This window comes from Fundulus heteroclitus, chromosome 2 (assembly GCF_011125445.2).
Source record: "Fundulus heteroclitus isolate FHET01 chromosome 2, MU-UCD_Fhet_4.1, whole genome shotgun sequence".
Lineage (NCBI taxonomy): Eukaryota > Metazoa > Chordata > Actinopteri > Cyprinodontiformes > Fundulidae > Fundulus > Fundulus heteroclitus.
The window spans coordinates 37,865,462-37,887,006 of NC_046362.1; the positions used below are offsets into that span (position 1 = coordinate 37,865,462).

Consider the following 21,545-nt stretch of genomic DNA (forward strand, 5'->3'; position numbering starts at 1 on the left):
CTAACAAGTATACATTATTTTGTGTTGCTCTATAAATTAGTTAATGTTCTAACGTGACACTGTACCTTTTTTTTATTGTGACAAGATAACAGATCGTGATATTGTCAGTCTGCTGTCAGATACTCCGTATCAAACGGCACATAATCTGAATGATTTCCTAAAATCAGATTTCCCATTTGGAGCGGAGCTGCCGTGAGAGCCGGGAGAGGGCGGCCGGCCTGGAGGCCGAGCTCCGAGCCGCGGCGAACACCGCGACGGAGAGCCAGAGCATGCTGAACGCGGCGCAGGACGAGCTGGTGACGTTCAGCGAGGAACTGGCGCAGCTCTACCACCACGTCTGTCTCTGCAACAACGAGACTCCAAACCGCGTCATGCTGGACTACTACCGGCAGAGCCGCAGCACGCGCAGCGGCAGCCTCAAAGGCTCGGAAGATCCTCGAGCTTTGCTCTCTCCTCGCCTGGCCCGGCGCCTCGCTGCAGCGTCTGCCGCCTGCTCCTCTGATTCCCTGCGCAGTCCCATGGACTCCCCCTCCAGAGACGCCCACCACAGCAACGCGGCGATCAACCCGGCCGACTCGTCGTCTTGCCACAGCAGCCCCATCCACAACATCCCCGGATCTCCATCCATCAGCATATCCCGCTGCCCGTCTCCGGTGCCCTCAGACTCGGGCGGGGACCTGCGCAGGGAGCCGATGAACATCTACAACCTGAACGCCATCATCCGAGACCAGATCAAGCATCTGCAGAGGGCCGTGGATCGCTCGCTGCAGCTGTCCAGGCAGAGAGCTGCAGCCAGAGAGCTGGCAACCATGCTGGACAAGGACAAGGAGTCCTGCATGGAGGAGATCCTGAAGCTCAAGTCCCTCCTCAGCACCAAGAGAGAGCAGATAGCCACGCTGCGGCTGGTCCTCAAGGCAAACAAACAGGTGAAAACCTTCTTTCTCTCAGCGCCGGAGGATGTGAGGAATGTTTTTCGCCGAATGCTCTTTACACCGGTTGAATGTTGTGTTTCTGGCAGACAGCGGAGAATGCCCTGGCCAACCTGAAGAGCAAGTATGAGAATGAGAAGGCAATGGTGACAGAGACCATGATGAAGCTGAGGAACGAGCTGAAGGCGCTGAAGGAAGACGCCGCCACCTTCTCCTCTCTCAGGGCCATGTTCGCCACAAGGTGAAAGAAAATCCCTGATGCACAAATCCTGTGAAATCAAAGCAGAAAATGCAAAGAGGACTAGCCTTAATGGACCTTAATGCTGAGCTTTTGTCTCTCTGCAGATGTGACGAATATGTCACCCAGCTGGACGAGATGCAGAGGCAGCTGGCTGCGGCGGAGGACGAGAAGAAGACGTTGAACTCCCTCCTGCGGATGGCCATCCAGCAGAAGCTGGCCCTGACGCAGCGGCTGGAGGACCTGGAGTTTGACCATGAGCAGATCCACCGTGGCCGCGGCGCCAAGGTGCCCAAGATAAAAAGCAGCCCACCCAAAGTAAGTCATGTACGTACCCTGCATGAAACCGACTGTCTCAAACTACTCTACAGTGGCTTGCAAAAGTGTTCATTCCCCTTTTCTCTGAGTGCACACAGTCGCCTTCAGAAGCTGCCTGATAGAGTCCACCTGTGTGTGATCTGATCTCTGACCGCCTCAGAGGTCGCTTAAGAGAATATTGGGGAGCAAACAGCATCATGGAGTCCAAGGAACACACCAGACAGGTCAGGGATAAAGTTGAGTAGAAGTGTAAAGCAGCTCAGGCTATAAAAGGATTTATCATGGAGAAATGTTCAATCCATCATCTGGAAATGAAAAGAGAATCACCTGTAAACCCCCCAAGACAAGGACGTCCACCTGAGCTTACAGGCAGAACAAGGAGAGCGCTGATTAGACATCAAGAGGCCCATGGTGACTCTGGAGGAACTGCACAGATCCACAGCTCAGGTGGAGGAATCTGTCCACAGGCCAACTGTTAGTCATGCACAAATGTGGTCTTTATAGAAGAGTGGCAACAAGAAAGTTGTTGTTAAAAGAAAGCCGTCAGAAGTCCAGAAGCCGTGTTGAGGTCACAGCATATATGGAAGAAGCTGATTTGGTCAGACTAGACCAAAAATTAACTTTTTGGTCAAAATGCAAAGCGCTATGAGTGGCAGAGAACTAAAACTGCAGATCACTCTGAACATATGATCCCCTACAGTCAGACATGGTGGTGGCAGCATCATGCTCTTCAGCAGGGACAGGGAAGATGGTCAGAGTTGATGGGAAGATGGATGGAGACAAATACAGGGTGATTCTGGAAGAAAACCTGCTGGAGTCTGCAGAAGACCTGAGACAGGGGTGGAGGTTCACCTTCCTGCAGGAGAACCACCCTGAACTTAAAGCCAGGGCTACAGTGGTATAAAACGAAACATTCATGTGTTAGAATGGCCTAGTCAAAGTCCAGATCCAAACCCAAGTGAGAATCTGTGGCAAGGACTGAAAGCTGCTGTTCACAAACGTTCTCCATCTAATCTGAGCTTGAGCTGTTTATCAAAGAAGAATGGGCAACAATTTCAGCCACTAGAAGCTGGTAGAAAAAAACCCTGAAAGCTGGAATATTAGCAGAAGGCGGTTCCATAAAGTATTCAATCAGGGGGGCTGAATATTTTTGTGCAGCACACTTTCTTTTTTTTTATTAAAGGGTGAATTAGACTGTATAAAAACATTCTAATTCACAATTATACACCACCTTGTGATGGTCCTTCAGATAAAATCCTAATAAAATATATTTATGTTTGTAGTAGTAATTTGACAATATGTGGAAAAGCTAAAGGGGTATGAATACTTTTGCAAGCCACTGTATGTGTATTCATATTCATTTCTGGCCAGATTTGTGCATCTTTTTCTTATTTATTGAACGTGTGCTATAAAAACAACTAAAAGTAATAGAACAGGAACTAAAAGGAAATTAAATTAGAAATACACTTAAACCTTGTAAGGTCATTAGTCGGTTCTTAAAACTCTGTGGTCTGGGGGACGGGGGGGGGGGGATAGATCAGTACCTATGAATGGTGGGTGAGAAGGAAAACGTTGTATTCTATGCGGACAGAGATAGGTTACGGGTTTCACTGTTTTGTACGTATTGATGTTTCTGGAGATGTTTGGATGGAGTTTTGTAAAAATGAGTTTTTCAGTTTTTCAGAGGAATGGACAGAGATGTTTTAGAGATGAACGGAGGTGTTACTGAGGCGTTGGATGTGAGTTTCAAACATAAGACGAGGGCCAAGATGATCTGACAGCGAGGTTAGCGACTGTAGGGGACTTGGGGAGAAAAAACTAAGATGGCTTCTGTTTTTGGGCGGTTTATTTGGAGAGGACTGCCGTTGATCCAGGCTTTTACTTCCCTGGACCGGTAGTGAGAGTGGAGGGAACCTCCAGAAAGGAAGGCGTCTGTTTAGATGTAGAGCTGCGTGTCGTCTACGTATTAATGAAAAGTGTGTGAGTGAAGATGAGAACGAGGAGAGGAAGCTACACAAACACATGAACTGTTATACCAGAAGCTGCAAACACCAGAAACAGAGCCGCTCAGCCTCCATATTACAGCCCTTGAACTTTTTCAAATTATGTGACATCCAAATTAAAAAAAAACTTGTATGTATGTTTACAATGCAACACAATCTGAAAATGTTCAAAGGGTATGGATATATTTTTTAATGCACTGAATCTGCCGTAACATTTCCACACTTCGGTATTTTCTATTTAAACTGTGTTGTCTTGTATTTTTGCTTTATTGAGAATATTTTAGAACCAAAAATGGCTGCAGAATCAGACTCACAGCACCTCCTTGTGGAAGATTTTGGATCTAATATCCGAGATTATTTTATCAATACTTTGCCTAAAATAAGTGATATTAATTATAATTATAGTTTAAGGAGCACGACAGACATCTTTATATGTTTTATACTTTAAAAAGGCCCAGTTCCATGCTGGTTATCGATGCACAAAGCAAGGCAGACACCTGTTTGCCAGTTACAGATTCACACCACTAGATGGCAGCACTGGATGGTGTCATCTTTGAGTGTTTTTCTCTGTCATAATCAGCTGAGTCTGTGTTCCTGGCTCTTTTCTGACTCTGCTCAGGCAGACTAACTGGGTCCAGCCTGTGTGAGCAGGAGAGTTCATGCTGAGGCTTTCATTTGCCTCGTTTAAGCAGCGGACTGATATGCAGCCGTTGCTGGATACGTGTTTAAAGAATGAAATCAGTGCAGAGCTTCTGTGAACAGCACCTCTGGCCTGTTCCTGATGGATGGAGTCATGCTCCTGTTTTGCTTTTGCTATCCTGTTTTCTAACCTCGAGTGTCACCACTCTGTATATCTGTCTAATTTATCAGTTTTTTGTAGATTGTCAGCAGCCTTCTGCCTCAGTACCGACATTCTCCCCACAACTAAGGCGAGGGAGAGCCTCCCTAGCCCGCAGGTAACAAGCTAGAGAACCTGCTGGTTTTTCACATCTCTCCTCGTAGCACTTCTGCATCTAGATGATTGGTCCTGCATGTTTTCTATATTCACGTAGCATAAAACGTAGCATCACAATGCATTAAAATTCCTTCTTTTTTACTATAGCGTTGAAGGTTTTTCTCACTTTGCATGTATAATCTTGCATGGCAGTGCTCTTTAGATGCTTATTTATTTCATTTTGAACTTGGACTTCTTATTTATTGTCAAAGAACAATGGTTGCTTTCAGTGTTGAGTGTCAGTGGCCTCGCAGCAATTTATTTTGAAATCGTCCAAAAACAAAATTGACTGATTTGTGATGTTAAAAGGGAATGTCATCCAACCCAGTGAAGAAGATTTCCTTCCTCATTCAAGCAGAGATCTTGGACGTGTATCAGGGCAACATTTGGCAAATCGAGGCCTTTGTTTAATATCTGCTGTGTTCCTGTCGTCTTTCTTTCCAGCTGCGCTTTAAAATCAAACTGTTATCACGTGGTACTTGGTCCTGATGTATGAGACGACTTTTCATTGTCTTTGATGGTGTTTAAAGGAAATGTTTGACTTCAGAAAAACACATTTTTCAGCAGCTTTTCCCAGCTGAGATGAGAGGATTTAGCACGGCTCTCATTTCTCTCTCCAGTAAACACCAAGCTGCCATTTTCAGTGTGTCTGGCTAAGTCTGCTCACCTGTTGTACAAAAACACGTCAGAACCGCACAGTGGAGTCATGCAAAAGTTTTAGCACCTCTTGAACTTTTTGTTGTCACATTACAACTGGAAGCTTTTCCACTGGGATTGCAAAAAAACGAAGAAGTTCATCAATTCGTAGTTGAAGAAAACTCCTGGATGGTTTTTACGATTCTTGGCTGGTAAAAATCTGAAAAGTGCGGTGTGAATTTGTATTTAGCCCCCAGAGTTGATTGTGGTTTTAGCTGCAGGTTGTCTGAGGTATAAAGGGTGGTTGTCGTGCTGGAAGGTGAACCTCCACCCCGGTCTCAGGACCTCTGCAGCAGGTTTTCTTTCAGGTTTTTCCTGGATTTAGCTCCAACCTTCTTCCCATTAACTCTTGACTAGCCCCCCTGTTTCCATTGAACGAACACAACGACCGAATCCATGCAGCCGCCACCATGTTTCCCTGTGGAGATGTTTTGTTCAGGCTGATGAGCAGCGTTAGCATCCTGGCTCAGAGAGTTTTGAGTGTTGGACAAATAATTCACCTTCAACAGCACCTTCAACAGTCTCCATCATGGCTTATGGAAAACTGTGACCTGGACTTGTCGTAGTTTTATTTCAGCCATGGATCTCCTCTTGCCCTTTTTCTGTAAATGCCAGAACTGTGGAGGGAAAGACTAATATTTGTCCTGTCAACAGAGTCTCGCACCTGAGCTGCGGATCTCTGCAGCTCCTCCAGAGTTACTCTGGGCCTTTTGGCTGCTTCTTGGGTTCATATTTACAGTGGGACTAAATTACCCACAGCTGGATTCTATTTTCTGGTTAGCTGACTTCTAAAAGCGAGTGATTGGGTATTTTTTTAACAGTATCAAAGTCAAGGGGGACTGAATACAAATCCATGACATTTGCATTTTGTATAATTTCCGTCCATTTTATGTGCTAAATTGTGTTGTTAGGCTAAAAAGAAATCCCAATTAAAACCAACTGAAGGTTCTGTTTGTAACGTGACAGACTGTGAACAAGTTCAACGGGTCTGAAAGCTTCTATGATGTCCTGTATCTGCACTTCAGGGTTGATTTCTCACAGTGGAAATTGCATTTTGGATAATCGGCTGATAAAGGCGCAGCCAGACACGGGTTTTCTTTTTTTCCCGTCTTTGTGCTCAGCAAGCCCAGCTGCTGTCAACCACTTTATTTTCTGCAAGCAGCCTAACTCTTTACAGGAAAGCCAAACTCTCTTTCCCAAGATGTCTTAAGCTTTTTCCCCATCCTTTTTGTTTTAAAATATGTCAGATGTTGCGTTTTTATTCTTTCAGCAGTATTTCCCTGCCTTTTTATTCCACAGTAACTGTTGTTTTCACAAATCTTCTTGTTTGTGTCTTCGCTCAGTCGTAGATTTTTGGAAGACCTCCAGGAATACCAAGCGGTCCTGTCCAGCAGTCGCAGCCTTCTCTCCCCATGCGACCCACGTAGCTGCCTGGCCCACCAGACCCACCCTCCCGGCACCTAACCCTGCCGCCCCCAGCCCAGACCCCCGGCCCTGGTCTGGTAGGAGCCATGCAGAGGCAGAGACGGTCCTCTTCCCTGGGCCCAGCAGTCCACCGCTCGCCGGACTCTGTCCCCTCACCAAGCTCGACATGGCCGGCTCTGGCAGGCCCCCTGGCTACCTGGGTCGTAGACGAGACGCAGGACGCGCTCCCGTCTCCTGGATGTGGCTTCCTGCGGCGGAAACCGTAACGAGAGAACTGAACGCAGGCAGAGATGCCACAGATGCTGAACTGGAATCTTTAGATTAGTTCACACTGTCATTTATGAGTAATTTATTGACTACCTGTCGTTTATTTGTGGGATTTATTATTGCTCGTATGTTTTCTATCTTTCTTTTGTCTTCTATTTTTATAAGGATTCATTCCTGCTGCGGAGAAGAAGCGATCGGTTTTAGCAGACTCACAACATGGTCCGTTTTTATTTATTTTTTTGTTGTCTTCCATCAAAATTCAACATAAACAGACATTTGATCAGACTCTTTCTAGGAAAAAAAAAGCTTGCCTAATTGAACCATATAGCATTGTTTGAATATAACAACCAGAAACCGTATAGGAAGTTTTCTTTTTATGAAATAGCCTTTAGAGACACGGCGTAGGGCAGGTCCAGCAGAGTAACCAGGGGGAAATCTTCGAGTTCAGCTCTTCTTCTTTTTTCTTGCAATGCTTGTTTATGAATTATTTTAACACGTTTTGAAGTTAGATACGTAAAGACTGTTTTATACCACTTATTGTTTATTTATTGAAGCCTTATTTTTTACAGCAGCTCCTGGTGATGTTTGCAGCTCAGTTTGCAGAAACTGAGCAGAATAGATGCGTTTGGATTTTTCCTTTTGAATTGCACAGGTTTAAAAGACCACAGAGCGAAGGGATCCTAGGTAGCGTACGGAGAACTCTTCATGTTGCGTTAAGGTCCCTGTAATGTACACGTTTGTATTGTCCTCACTGAGTATTTATTGCAGTCGACCACAGCCATGGTGATGATTCTTTTCCCTACTGTGAGGAAAAACGCCGCTGCCGCTTTGCTTATTGGTTTTCACAGCTGTGTCCCTTTGCTTTTCCCAATCAGAATGCAGTACAGTACAAGCACAATTCTGCACTATGCATTAGAGCAATACAGCAGCAGGGCTAACAGGCTGATCCGGGGCAAATCTGCATTCAATTGTGGACCGTTTCTGTAAGTAGGCTTCCTGGAACGGTTAAACAAAGCGTTTAACTCAGTGTTCCAGACAGAAGAGGGACGACTTTATGTGACACAATTCAAATATCGTCTCTGTTTGGACACAGAGAACATGTTGCAAATGCTAAAATGTTTGTAGCGCATCTTTCTGCACCTTTCCAACATCCGCATCTCTTATGTTAAAGATCTCCTCGCTGCATTGACTGTTTAGTTTTGCATCACGGAGTTAAAACCTTAACCTAAATAGCCAGAATGAGTGGTTGTAATGACTTAATTTCCTGCTCAGTCTGTTCACTTGTTTTATTTGTCTTCGTTTAACACCACAGATAGCTACTTTTGCAACTATGGAGTGATGAAAACGTGTGGCTCTGAGGCAGCAGCTGAATCCGAGCTGGCTCATTAACCTCTCCTGGTTTGTTTGCACAACAGCAGTGGACGGAGGCAGAGAGAGAGACTCATCGTATCCCTAAAAACAAGCCGTGGTTTGACTGGAGGACTTGCAGTATGCTGGAATATAGCGGGTTTTATAGTTTCTCCACCATTTGAGACAGTGTTAAACTGGTTACACAAACAAATAAAAGATTTGTCCTTTGTTTCTGCTTTTTCTGCTTTTTTAAACCAGAGAAAACTGCTGACGGGTGAAACTGCTGAAGCAGCAATATCTGTGTCCATTTCCCTGCACCACCGTAAAATAAAAGTGTGAACCACAGAAGTGAAACGCCACATATTCCCAGTTGGATTTAGCTCTGGGCTTTGACTAGGCCAGTCTAAAACATGAATCCCCTTTGATCTAAACACTGTCTCTGGCTGTATGATCAGGGTGGCTCTCCTCCACCCCAGTCCCAGGTCTCCTGCTGCCTCTACCTGCTTTTCTTCCACTGTTCTGGATTTAGCTCCATCCAGTTTTCTGCCACACAACGTTTTGCATGGAGGCCAGAAAGGTCACATTTGGGTAACATCTGACCAGAGCATCTACTTCTAGTGGCTTCAACCGTGACTTTCTTCCATTAAGGACAGATTGGTGGTGCGGATAAGCAGCTGTCCTGTCCAAGATTCTCCCACCTGAGCTGCGGCTCTTTGCAACTCCTCCAGAGTGATTTTGGTCCCTTGGTCTGACCTGTCAGTTTATGACACTTTAAACAGAACTCTGTGAGATTGTACATATTATAACCCAACCCTGTGCTGAACGTGTCCAAAAATTCAATTCAATTTTATTTATATAGCGCCAAATCATGAAATATGTCATCTCAAGGCACTTTACAAAGTCAAGTTCAATCATATTATACAGATTGGGTCAGATTATACAGATTGGTCAAAAATGTCCTATATAAGGAAACCAGTTGATTGCATCAAAGTCCCGACAAGCAGCATTCACTCCTGGGGAAGCGTAGAGCTACAGGGAGAGTCGTCTGCATTGTTGATGGCTTTGCTGCAATCCCTCATACTGAGCAAGCATGAAGCGACAGTGGGAAGAAAAACTCCCCATTAACGGGAAGGAAAAACCTCCGGCAGAACCGGGCTCAGTATGAACGGTCATCTGCCTCGACCGACTGGGGTTACAGAAGACAGAACAGAGACACAACAAGAGAGACAAAAAAGCACAGAAATCAAAAAGTGGACTTTTACTAAGTGCGTGATTTCAGGAGGCGGTTGGCAGCACGGGTTTTATTTCAGAGTAAAAAAGACTGAAAACAAATGCAACCAAAACTTTTCCAAGCGTTGTCCGTTAAAAAATACCTACAATTTATTCTCTGTCACCTAAACTCATCATTAAATATATAAAAGTTCGTGATTTTAATGTGACTACGTGTGGAAAAAGTGGTTTAGTCTCATAACTTCTCAGTTTAAAATCAAAAGCCTTGATCTGGAAACTCAGGGACTCTGCGCGCCGCTACCGCCGGGGCGCTGCGCTGAGCGGCGGGCGGGGCTCAGAGCAACACCCCCATCAAGGTGACTTTGGAGGGAGACCGAGGATCCAGCTGGCCGGCTGAGACTCTTCACGCTGTTACGGAACTCCCGTGGGTGCTCGCTGGTTGGGAGTCGCGTCTTGGACCGGGACGGGACCGGTGACGCACATGCGCTGCCGCTGCGCAGCTGCTGGACTCGGCTTTGGGTTTGCTGAGCAGAGGGGAGCGCGTTTCTCCAGCTGCACTTTTCTCTCAGTCTGTGCTCGACGCTGAGCGCCCTCGTCGGCGGAGGTCTGTGATGATTGAGCAAAGTCCGGAGGAGAGGAAAATGGAGGGCTTCAACAGGGTCGCTTTCCGGAGGAAGCAGCGAAGTCTGGGCAGCGCGCAGGGACGAGCTGCGGCAGGTGGGTTCCACCTCTGCTCCTCTCATCTGTTTTCAGACTTTACTGGAATTAAAACTCATTCTCGCTGATTAACATTCCTAAAATCACTGTTGCGTTTTCCCCAGTCTGGTTGGGAAAGCTTGGAAAAGCCTGAGCTTTATACGCCAGCCCACCTACGGGCCTTGTTTACACATCACTGCTGTCAGGTATGAGAGGTTTCAGAGTCTAGTCTCAACCTGCAGGCTGCAGGGCAGCTTTTTCCCCTAATGTTAGACATCATGAAATTCTGGAACTTTTTCTTCTTCAATGAACTCTGGGGGAACTGTTCCTTTAATGTATTTTCTGTTCCAGCTTTAATTAATTAAAAACTGATCAAACTTTTTTTCATGAGGGATCTTTACTAACATGCAGCTGCTGGTCTTGAGACCAAGTCGCTCTGACAGTGAAGATTTCTCTGAATCTGTCTGTTTGCTTTGTCCGGGCACGACCATCTGAGGCAGGAAGAGCTCACATAATTCAGCCTTATCTAGGAACTCCTACTTGTGTAAACACGCTGCTGGGGATGTTTTAACTGCACTCTTGACTTGAACTTTTCTCTCTGGCTGATAAGAGCAATGCTCAGAGAAGGTGACATCTATGGTCCCATAAGGTCTGCTCCACTCACAGCTTATTAACCGACTCAGGAAGTTATATTGTTACCTGGGTGAATATGGCTAAAGTCCCACTCCTATAGGTTGCATTGATCAGCATATAGCTGCTCTGTGTGTTGCAACGTCACCAACGATTACAATGAGTACTTTAGACTCTGCACACCTTTTTCTGTTCCTATCCTGTTTGACCAAAGATATGAAGCATTAAGAATTGATCTGTTTCTTTGGAGATTAATACAACGTTGAGGAAATGTTCCTTATTTAGCTCAATTATTTTGAGGTTTCTGTTGGCAACGATCAGTTCTGTTGAATTTTTATTTTATTTATTTATTTTTATATATATATATAGAGAGAGAGATATAGATATATATATAGATAGATAGATATTATTCAGAAATGTGCCATTATGTCTGTAAATTTTTATATATATATATTATTATGCAGCAGTCTGCATAAACGCACACTGTAAAACATTTTTGTTCAAGTTAACAACAAAAGAAATTAGTGTTTCAAAGAGTTGCTGTATTCTGTAATAATTATCTTTATTGCAATGTGCGTTCCTATGAAATGTGTCCTCAGCATTTACCCCGCCCCTCAGGGAGCAGTGGGCTGCCACTGAGCGGTGCCCCGGGTAGCGTTCTGGGTCTAAGTGTCTTGCTCAAGGACCCAGAGTGGCAGTCTGTGGGATTCAAACTAGGGATTTTTGCAGCACCCTATTCTAACCACTAGGCCACCTCTCTCCCATTTGAAGCAAAACTTGGTAGTACTTTTACTGCTAATGAATGAGTAACTTTAGGGGTTTTTTTTCTCTTTTTTTTCGTTTTTTTTTTTGTACTTTATTTTACTTAATAAAACATTTACACAGCAGACCGATACCTAGTAGTGCATAATTGTAAAGAATATAAGGAATAAAAATAAGGATACGTGGTTCTTAGATTTTTTTCCCAATAAAAATCTAAAGTGCTGTTTGCTTTCATGGCACCTTCCCTCTTGTAAAGAGAATTCAACACTTTAAGAAGTCGGCTAATTAGTAAATCCAGTGAGGCTTATTTTAACCAGAGTATTTATGCAGCTGTTCTGTTTCTGGCCTCAGAGGTTTGTTGGAGAACATTAGAGAACATCCGACATGATGAAGACTAAGGAACACAGCAGGCAGACGTCGCAGAAGCAGCCCGTAGGTTTCAGTGCTCTTCAGCAAGGACAGTGAAGCTGAACAGAGCTGATGGAGGGAGATAAATGCAAGATGGGGCTGCAGAAGACCTGAGACTGGGGTGGAGGTTCAGCTTCTAGAAGGACAGCTACCCTGGACCAACAGCCAGCGGTGCTACGGGGTGGCTTAGATCAAAGCATGCTCATGTTTTAGAATGGCCTAGTCAAAGACCAACTCAGTGGCAGAACTTAAAAAAACAGATGGTCTCCGTCCAACCTGAATGTTTTCAGAAGAAGATTGGTCAAAGATTTCAGGCTCTGTGTAAAGCTGGTCAATGTGTAAGCCAGAAGAGACTGCCGTAGCGGCAGCAGAATGTGACTCTACAACAAATCCGCTCAGAAATAAAGTATGAAAATGTGCAGGAGTTATGAATCCAGAACAGCAGCGAATGAGTTTCTGGACAAAGCTGAGGCCTCTTTAGTCTGAGTTTGCAGGTATTTCCAGCAAATGTAGTTTTTAGAGCTCAGTCTTTGGACCTTGTACTGTAGTTTAGTGCTGGTGTTGCTGTGAAGACAGTTGGGTCATTCTTCAACAATGAAGCTGCTTGTTCTTGGCTCAGAAAGGAGCAGTGGGACTGCATGAATTAGGAGCTGTGTGGCCTGCTTGCCTGCTTTCGCTGGCATTGTCTCGCTCCACTGATGCTCATTCATCTTGAGCTAAACCCTCTCACTGTCCTCCGCGGGCCGGTTCTGCTTATAGTGGTTCTGTTGTGCAGCTCATTCCGTTGTGGCTTAAAATTGTTCGTTTTTTTTTATTCTCTGTGGTTTGCTGTAAAGCTTTATCACAAACAACAATTTAATTGTTGTTTTTGATGTTGGGTGGCAAACTAAATTTGTTAGCGGTCAGCACTTTTTTTAAGACTCCTGTAAAAAAAATGGCTCTAAAATGCCTATATTTGTATTTTATCGATGAGAACATCATTGAAGAGGGATGCGTTTGCTTACTGAGCTGCTTTAGGAACAGTAATAAGTTTAAGATGCGTTTAAACAGAGCCGGCCCAAGGCAGAAGCAAACCAAGGCACTGCTTTGGGCCTCCAAACCGTCAGGGGCCTCCTATAAATGCTTGACCATAGATTTATCCTTTTTTAGATTTTTGAAAATTTAAGATTTCAAAAGAATTTGCAATTATACTTTGTAAAAGTGCTTAAAACAATCTTCCTAGTTTGATTGGTGTGTTACAATCTGACGCTCTGAGTTTAACCTTATCTTTCTGTTTGAACACAGTTTGTTCTCAAATACATCTCAGTAAATAATAACTAATTATACGTGATTGCTTTAAGCTCAGCCAATTTGGCCCCTTTTCACTGGTTCCGCTGTGGGTGGTGATCCTTACACAGGAAGGGGGCCCCAAATCAAATCCTGCCCAAGGCCCCATACAACCTTGGGCCAGCCCTGTATGCAGCAGTGAATTTACTGACTCATACATTTACTTACTTTGCTGAAACATTTTTAAACACCGTCACATTTAAAGGTTACATTTTAGTCCCATTTCTGCACGTTAACATAAATTAACATAAGAAGGGATGCTGTAAGGTTTTCTTTAGCATGTAAACAGGACAGATTTAAGAGCGAAGGCTTGTTTCTGAGGCTGCCAGTTAATTTTATCTTGTTTTTTTTCTGATGTTAACGTGGATTTTTACTCATCCCATAGACACACATGATTACTGCAAAGTGTTTTATTGTACCTTTAATGTGCTTCAGTCTTAGATTTCACAAACATTATTTCTGGGGATGTACAATATATCGGCATTAACATCGGCATTGTCCGATGGGAACATTCGTTTGGTCATGTGACAGCGATGGTGATGCAGCGCAGGATTGTGGGATGTCTTTACGGAAGCAGAGAAGCAACGTCAGCGGTGTGGTAATTTTTCACGGCGTTGAAAGGGAAGGGAAACATTATAATAATGTGTAATATCGGTTATTGACCATTACAGCAATAATAATATCAGTATGAGCCCAGATTTTCCCGTCGGTGCATTCCTAATTCTTTTTACCCGGATCAGTCAACAAAGCAACTCAATAAAACGTAACAATGGAAGAGCCGTGACATTTTTAATAACAGTAAAATATATAAATTTAACAGAAAATGAAGGTCATTTTTTGTGATCCATTACGTCTTTGTGGTAATGATGCCTCCTGCCGTTAAATCTCAGACTTGGAAAGCCTGTCTGTTTTCCCCTTTTAACGGAGCAACGTTTAAAATTTTGTTTGTGGTTCATTATGTGGGTCGCAGCCACGAAAGACGTCAAACGTTAAGCAGATTTTTCTGCTGTTGACTCTTGTTTGGTGTCATTTATCAGACTGGATGATCGTAGTTTGAAGAAATGAGACACGGTGGCAATGCAGTCATTTGGGATGTTAGGGTTTTGTTGGTCACTCTGGTGCAAAGCGGGCCGAGGCTGATGAGACGAGTGTTCAGTGGGGTTGAGGTCAGGACTGCAGGTGGTAGCCTCTGATCTGTGGGGATAAACCTGAACATCATAACAGGTGGTTTGATTGTTAAGAGATACGTGATTGTTGGGGAATCTCATCTAGAAATCCCTCAGCTTGGAGATTTCCTCCCATGATGACCAGTCTGGTTTTCCTAGTGAAGGAAACGCTGAGCCACAGCATCCTCCTCCAAAACCTGTTAGACTCACAAGCTACTTTACAAAGTACTGCCTGTTAAACTACCTGTTGTCTCCAACAGAGAATTAGCCAATCACATGGCAGTATTTGGCATCTGGCTGTGGTAAAATGACTTTCTGACATTCAAATAAAATAAAAGTAGGGAAGAAATGGGATATTAGTAACTTTGTAGTGGCGCTCCGCAATATATCGGTGGGCGTAGGGCTGGACAAGAAAGAAAGAAAGAAAGAAAGAAAGAAAGAAAAATCGATAAAATATAAATCATATTGATGGATGTCGATAATTAACAACAAATTGAAAACATATATTTTAAGTGCAGCCCTGGTTATTTTATGCTGTTGCTTAGCGACTTATTTTTAGATACAGACACAAACACTGAATTCAAACTCAACCCTTTATTCAACCAACTTTTTTACCAAAACTGTAAGTTTTAAAAAAATTAAAAAGAACATTTGCTCTTTGAACTCTTTGAAAGGGGGCGGAGCTTGGTTCCTGGATCTGTGTTGTGATTGGTTGGGAGGATGTTATGAATGTAATAATAACCTACATGGTTAGAGAAGGCAAACTGTTATTCTATCAAACTTTTTATTTACCCTTTTTTTTCTATCATTGATATACGTATATCGGTCGTTATATATCGTTATTGAATTATCGTCCAGCCCTAAGTGGGCTCAATTCTGATATCACAAAAAACTGTCTAGAATGCAGCAGTTGTACTCCTGCTGAGCTCATACCTGCAGCTAATGCTATATCCAGGCTGTTGGATAACGTCTCACTGCAGGAGATATCTACACATGGTGCTAAAGGTCAAAGGGAGTGTTGGAAGATGATAAAGAACCCGGGAAACAAAGGATATTGTCAAAGGATATTTACCAATTATATTGCACAGACTCACCTTGAACATTGCATGGTTGTTGGTTTCAGAAGAGCTTGTCTGAATGTCTCAGAACCTGCTGGTCTGCTGGGATTTTCACCCACAACACAGGTTTACAGAAAACGGTCTGAAAAAAAGGAAAATCTCCAATGAGTAGACGGTGAGGGGATAAAACGGGTTTTAGATGATGGAAAGGTGACGGGAGCACAAATAACCACGGGTCAGCCAAGGTCTGCAGAACATCTCTGAACCCAACATGTGGAACCTTGATGGGCTACAGCAGCAGAAGACCAGAGCAGGTCCCAGTCCACTAAGAACAGGAAACCTAGGCTACACTTCCCACGCTCACCAAGGGCCTCATTTACAAAGCCTGCGTTTGTGCAACATGGGGACCAAATGTTGCTTATGTCACGATCCACACAAAGATGGTGATCTATAAAAAAACGCTTGACGTCAGCATGTGCAGTCCTTCACTGCAACTCTGACCCAAGGCCACGCTGATTTAGGAGACAGAAGAAGCTGGCGTTGCGGACGGTAAAGTGGTGAATTCATCATCCGTCGTTTCAGACGTTCAATTTAGCTCCATATCAGACTAGATCGACTATCATAAGCAATCAAAACCGTAGTGTTGTTCATGCTTGTGCTGGTGAGCCATAAGTTAACTATACTTAACGGCTTTCAGTGTAATAAAAAAAGGAGCATAAGCCCACTGAAATCTTAAATAAAACATGTCATCAGAAGCTCCTACCGTCACGTTCCTCTCCCCGATGATTACCAGGGTGACGTGTTCCACAGATTAACACATAAATAGTCAGGAGGTGTCAGCTAATCATACGGATTGGTATAAATATTTAAATACCTTTGTGACACCCGTGCATAATTGTGTGCAGTGAATGCATCGGCACCGCCGGACAACCTTACAAATGGGAGAATTAGGAGGGAACAAGTTTTCAGGGATGACCGAGATTTCCCGCCCATGATGGTGACTGGCTAATAGGCCGATTCAGACTCCTAGAGCGTTGCATTTTGTAATAACCTGCAGGGGATAGTGGATAGGTGCTGGGTCCAAAGGGGCAACCCTCATCTGTCCTGGCCGTCTCCATCCTCAGAATGACGATCCATCCAGACGCAGCCGCCTCCAAGACACGGAGCAGCCCAGAACTGGACCAGAACCGGTTGGAGAAAATTTGTCTGGCCCAACTAGTCTTTCTTTTTTTTTTACTTCGGCCAGCCATAAGCAAATAGTTATTTTTCTAATCATTGAAATTAATATAATTTTAATGTGTTATAAAACTTTTTAATTTTTTTTAGAAATGACTGGAGATTTAGTTTCAGTAAATAAAGCAATGTAAGCAGGGATTAATAAATTATGCAACAATATAACCACTTGAAAACTGCCAATGATGAAGTTTAAAAATATTAAGATAACGGCCATATTTGATCCCAAGACAGGCCACAAGCCGAAACAAGTTGGTCAGCGAATAAATTAGTTTCCTTGCACTGAAAGCTTTGCTACAGTTCTTTATTCACCAGGTCTCTGCTCTGTCTTCTCTAACATAGAAAGTACTCCTGGTCAATGTGAGCTTCTGAGCTTTCTGTGTCTCTGCTCTGTCTTCTCTAACATAGAAAGTACTCCTGGGTCAATGTGAGCTTCTGTGCTTTCTGTGCCTCTGCTCTGTCTTCTCTACCATAGAAAGTACTCCTGGGTCAATGTGAGCTTCTGAGCTTTCTGTGTCTCTGCTCTGTCTTCTCTAAGCCCCAGTGGGTGGAGGCAGATGAGCGTTCACACTGAGCCTGGTTCTGGTTCTGCTGGAGGTTCTCCTCCCTGTTAAAGGGGGGGTTTTGTAGTCTGCTGGTGAACAATGTGATGAGTCCTGTGGGTTAAATACATCCAACTACATCCTTCACCTTGGACTACAAAAAAAATGGTGGATTTGTAAAATTGGTAATCAGAAGTGCATGAGCTAGTTTAGCAGCTCCACAGCTAATAATGTCACATCATTGTTCAAAGAACTTAATCAAAACAGAAAACTGAATGGCTTGAAATATATGACCCAAACAGAATATAAAGATGTCCACGCTGCACGTTTCTGTGCTCCTAGAGACTCCAAGTACACAACAAAATGTATTTAAGGGCTAAAAAAGGGGATTTGCATGATACGTCTCCTTTAAAGTTCCCAGATAGCCGAGTTCAGCAACAACTGGGAGTCCTCTCTGATTTGTTTTGGTGTCACTTATTTAAAGTTTCCCTACAGAACATTGCATTGCTGCACTTATTTCTGCACATAGACAATCTGTGTTTAGATAGAAAAAAAGATGATATATTACGAAACCAACTGGCTTTACTGGGTATTTTTGGTACGACTACGCGTACTGTAACACCCATAATGTGGAGAATATTTTCTTTGCACACCAGGGGGCCCCACAGTACCACATGATCGTAGTTCAAACCCCACAGCTCGCCTGAGTATCGCTGCTGAACATCTCCATCCGTTTAAAACCACCCTGAGTGTGGTTGCAGAGAACTGCAGAGTCTCATAATGGCACCATGATCCATGATCCGGTCAGTATGGACCAAAATATCTGAGGAATGGGACTTTCTTTGCTTTTTTGTTTTACATGTACTGTCCAACAGTGGAGCACTCAGGGTCATTTTGCTAATTTCTCTGCCATTTTAACCTTTAACATACTGATGAAACCTCAACCTGATGATAAATGTGCTCTTTATAATAAACAAATATGCTAAATGGGTTCTGGTTATCAAATCATTTATATTAAGTGTCTAAAGTGACTCAGGGCCATAAATAAAGTCTCCAGCTGTCTAGTTATTATTTGTCTTTGTTACAGTGTAGCAGTTTATTATATGAAGGAAAGCAGAAGTGTGTCGTTTCCTTCTGGGAACCTCCAGACATGTTTTTATGTGCTGCAGAAATATCGCACACTGTTGCTGCTTGCTCAAGGATCTGAAGAGGATGTCATTTATTGGTTCAGTTGGTAATCAGTGGGTTTTTGGTTGCATGTAACAGGATATGACTAATGGCTGTTTGTGTAATTTAAGCCTCAGAACATGTAGAAATGCTGACAGATGAGGGCTGTTGCTGCTGTAGACAGTTCCATTAGCTGCCAGTAGGGGGAGACAAATACCTAAATATTCTTTTTATTCTACATGAAGAAGTGGGTGGACTTCTTATTTACTGTAGAAATACGACCTGGCTCTAAACTGCAGTCACTCTTTAATAGAAAATATGAAACCTTTATTTATTTGAGGTAAGGTCACTTCCAAAATAAACTTGTGCATAAAAGGATAGTTGTGTCCATATTAGTCAGAAGTTGTGCATAACAAGCATTTGTAAACTCATAATAATTTAAATCGCATTCAAAAGATACAACATACAGTTTAAATAGTTATGTAATTTAGTAGATTACATTTCATATCTATTTTTAAATGTATTTGTTTTTGACGACTTTAGCTTTGAAAGTGCAATTACTAGTTTTGTTTTGTCATATTCAATAAATTTAAATATTAATGAAAAGTTCATTTATTTCAGTGACTTAGTTCACTGAGGGAAACACATTATATAGATTAACACAGACTGATTATTTTTTTTCTGTTAATTATGATTTATTTCCCACTTCCAGCTGATAAAAAACAGCATTTACGACTAGAATGTCATATCAGACCAACAAAAAGCAACATTTTTATGCACAAATGGGTGCTTGATGAAGAGTGTTAATACCTGCTTAGATTTTTTTTTCAAAAGGTACTTTTAATCTAACAAACAAGCCTCTAATGCATATTCTAATACATTTGTAATCTTCACTTTTTTGTGAACCATTGGTTTATTAATCTGCAATATTAGACCTTATTTAAAACGAACTTGTAGTTGAATAAAGGGTCAGTATTTATTAGAACCTTGGTCCTTCACCTTCCAGAAACGATCTTGTCTTTCAGACCAGAGTCAGGAGGGAAGTCGTCCGTGTTGTTAAGCGTAATCCTGCGTATTAGTAGAAATCACAGTTTGTGCCACGGTTCAGCCAGGAGAGAGTGTTTTTCTTTCCATTCACTAGCGGCAGTTTCCTGACTGGGATGCCTGTTGCTTCCCTCTCCTGACTGGCATTGTTTGACAGGGAGGCTTTTCCCAGAAACCTGCTGTAGTTCTCTCTGAGCTAAGATGGGAGCATTCAGGGAACAGCTTCAGCCCGATGGACACTGGAGGACCAGGAGGCACTTTTAGGACGTTTCAGTGGAACCTCTGAACCAGCTGGAGTAACGCCGTCTCTGTTCGTCATCTTTGTGAAACTCTGGATATTCCCTCCCCCTGAAGACAGAGAGGTGCAACGATGGATGATTCATCTTGCTTCACTGGAGAGCTGCTGACAGTCTGTGTCTTATAGGCAGGTCTCATTTACCTCATGGTGTACGAACATAGAGGAAGGCAGGAAGCCTAGATTTATTTCTGGACTTCCAGCAGGGGAAGTGAACGTTTTTGACCTCTTCATTTCATGCACCTTCGTTTCTTCACGTAGATAACTAGCCTCCCGGTCGTTATCGGAGGTCAGTTTTGAGACGCTTAGCCCCAGGTGGGTCTTCCTCATGGGTCTGGACTTCACAATGAGGAAGACCTCGCTGATTAGTTAACGCTTGTTAGAAAGAGATCTGGACCCATAATGAAACGACGACGCAAGTACCGGTTTTGGAGCCGGAAAGGTAAAAACTCAAAGATGTGTCTCCTCTGCTGTTATGGTAAGATCTGGAAATTACTCGTTTATAAAAGTCTTCATGTCGATTGTTGAGTTTTATTATTTAAACCATCACACTTTAAATGTCGATAGAGCCAACTCTACAGAAATCTCTCTGGATCTTCTTCCTTGCCCATCTGGCTTTTAACTTATCTGACTGGATCCAGAAAAGTGAATCCACCCCAACACACCAATGGTTATATATATATATATATATATATATATATATATATATATATATATATATATATATATATATATATATATATATATATATATATATGCTACTCAGTGGTTTGTACAAATGGTCCTGCTGCATAAAGCTAATTACCTCGAACGCAGCTCAGTAAGTACACTACGGCTCAGAAACCCAAAAAGTGTCACATTTTTACAAGAAAACAAACATTTTATTAATCAAACAAGTTACAAAATGATTAGAAAACATAGTAAAGACATTGACACGGTTAGAAGAAGCACCGTATGCTCCCAGAACAGCTCAACGGGGCTGAGATCTGGTGACTGTGCTGCTGGGCGCTCCATCATCGACAGAACAGTCAATAATGATTTCTGATTAATTTCATCTTATTTGTACTGAAGTGCTTTTTTATTATATGTAATATTATTCTAAGTGACCCACGCCTTTGTAGTCGGTGAGTGGCTGTGGACTGTTTTGGTCTCCATGTGAAGCGTCTCGCTGATGCATTAGAGAAAGAATTTAAATCCACCACACCGGAAAAAAGAGACGCTGTTGTGTTCTCAGAGGCCTGGGAACCGTTTCCCCCTCTTAAGACCCTCTTCCAACCACTCTGGCCTTTTTGGCTGCCTCCCCAGTGGCCCCTTAACTGTTTTCACCATGCATGGGCAGGAGGCGAGCGCGCACGTCGTTGCATATGAACCGATCAATCTTTTCGGGTGCTTTTGCAGTGTCGGTGAATGAAGTTGAGTCGACTGTACGGTGCAGCAGGACCAGAGGAAATGGCGTGAGCCTCTCTGCTCCTTTCTCTTTGGCAGGAAGGAAAAGGCTGGGAACGCCAGTTGGCCCGGGTCCTTTCACCACGCTCATTGTTTCAGCGTGAGACGGCTGCCTGAAGGACGCAGCGTAGCCAGTTGGCTTGCTGCTCTGCTGTTACAGGAACCCACCATAGCTGTTGTTTTATTTTAAACCCTTACTTTCTGTAGGCAAAAAAAGAATCCACATAATTAATTGAAACATTTTAATTGTGGGAATATTAAAACTGAAACATTGCTATGATTTATACTGTACAGAATTGTGTAAATTGTTTTTCCCTAGCTT

At 43.1% G+C, this 21,545-nt stretch overlaps 2 protein-coding genes across 7 annotated transcripts in view; both read left to right on the plus strand.

Annotated features, from left to right (window-relative positions):
* bicd1a (bicaudal D homolog 1a) overlaps positions 1-8,449 on the plus strand; it is a 40,870-nt gene extending 32,421 nt beyond the window's left edge. Inside the window, exons 6-10 of one of the 6 annotated variants that reach the window (XM_036126760.1) lie at positions 168-926; positions 1,019-1,170; positions 1,275-1,494; positions 4,359-4,444; positions 6,522-8,449. In XM_036126760.1, the coding sequence (XP_035982653.1) occupies positions 168-926; positions 1,019-1,170; positions 1,275-1,494; positions 4,359-4,444; positions 6,522-6,642 (1,338 nt within the window). In that variant the 3' untranslated portion in view covers positions 6,643-8,449. The remainder of the gene's footprint in view (positions 1-167; positions 927-1,018; positions 1,171-1,274; positions 1,495-4,358; positions 4,445-6,521) is intronic. The other 5 variants (XM_036126762.1, XM_036126764.1, XM_036126768.1 and 2 more) reach the window with 5 other exon arrangements.
* Positions 8,450-9,805: 1,356 nt separating this feature from the next.
* The window catches only part of fgd4a (FYVE, RhoGEF and PH domain containing 4a), a gene marked incomplete in the record, with an annotated part of 72,944 nt that continues 61,204 nt past the window's right edge, over positions 9,806-21,545 (plus strand). The window contains 1 exon segment of the mRNA XM_036126782.1: positions 9,806-10,167. Coding sequence (XP_035982675.1) covers positions 10,062-10,167 — 106 coding nt within the window.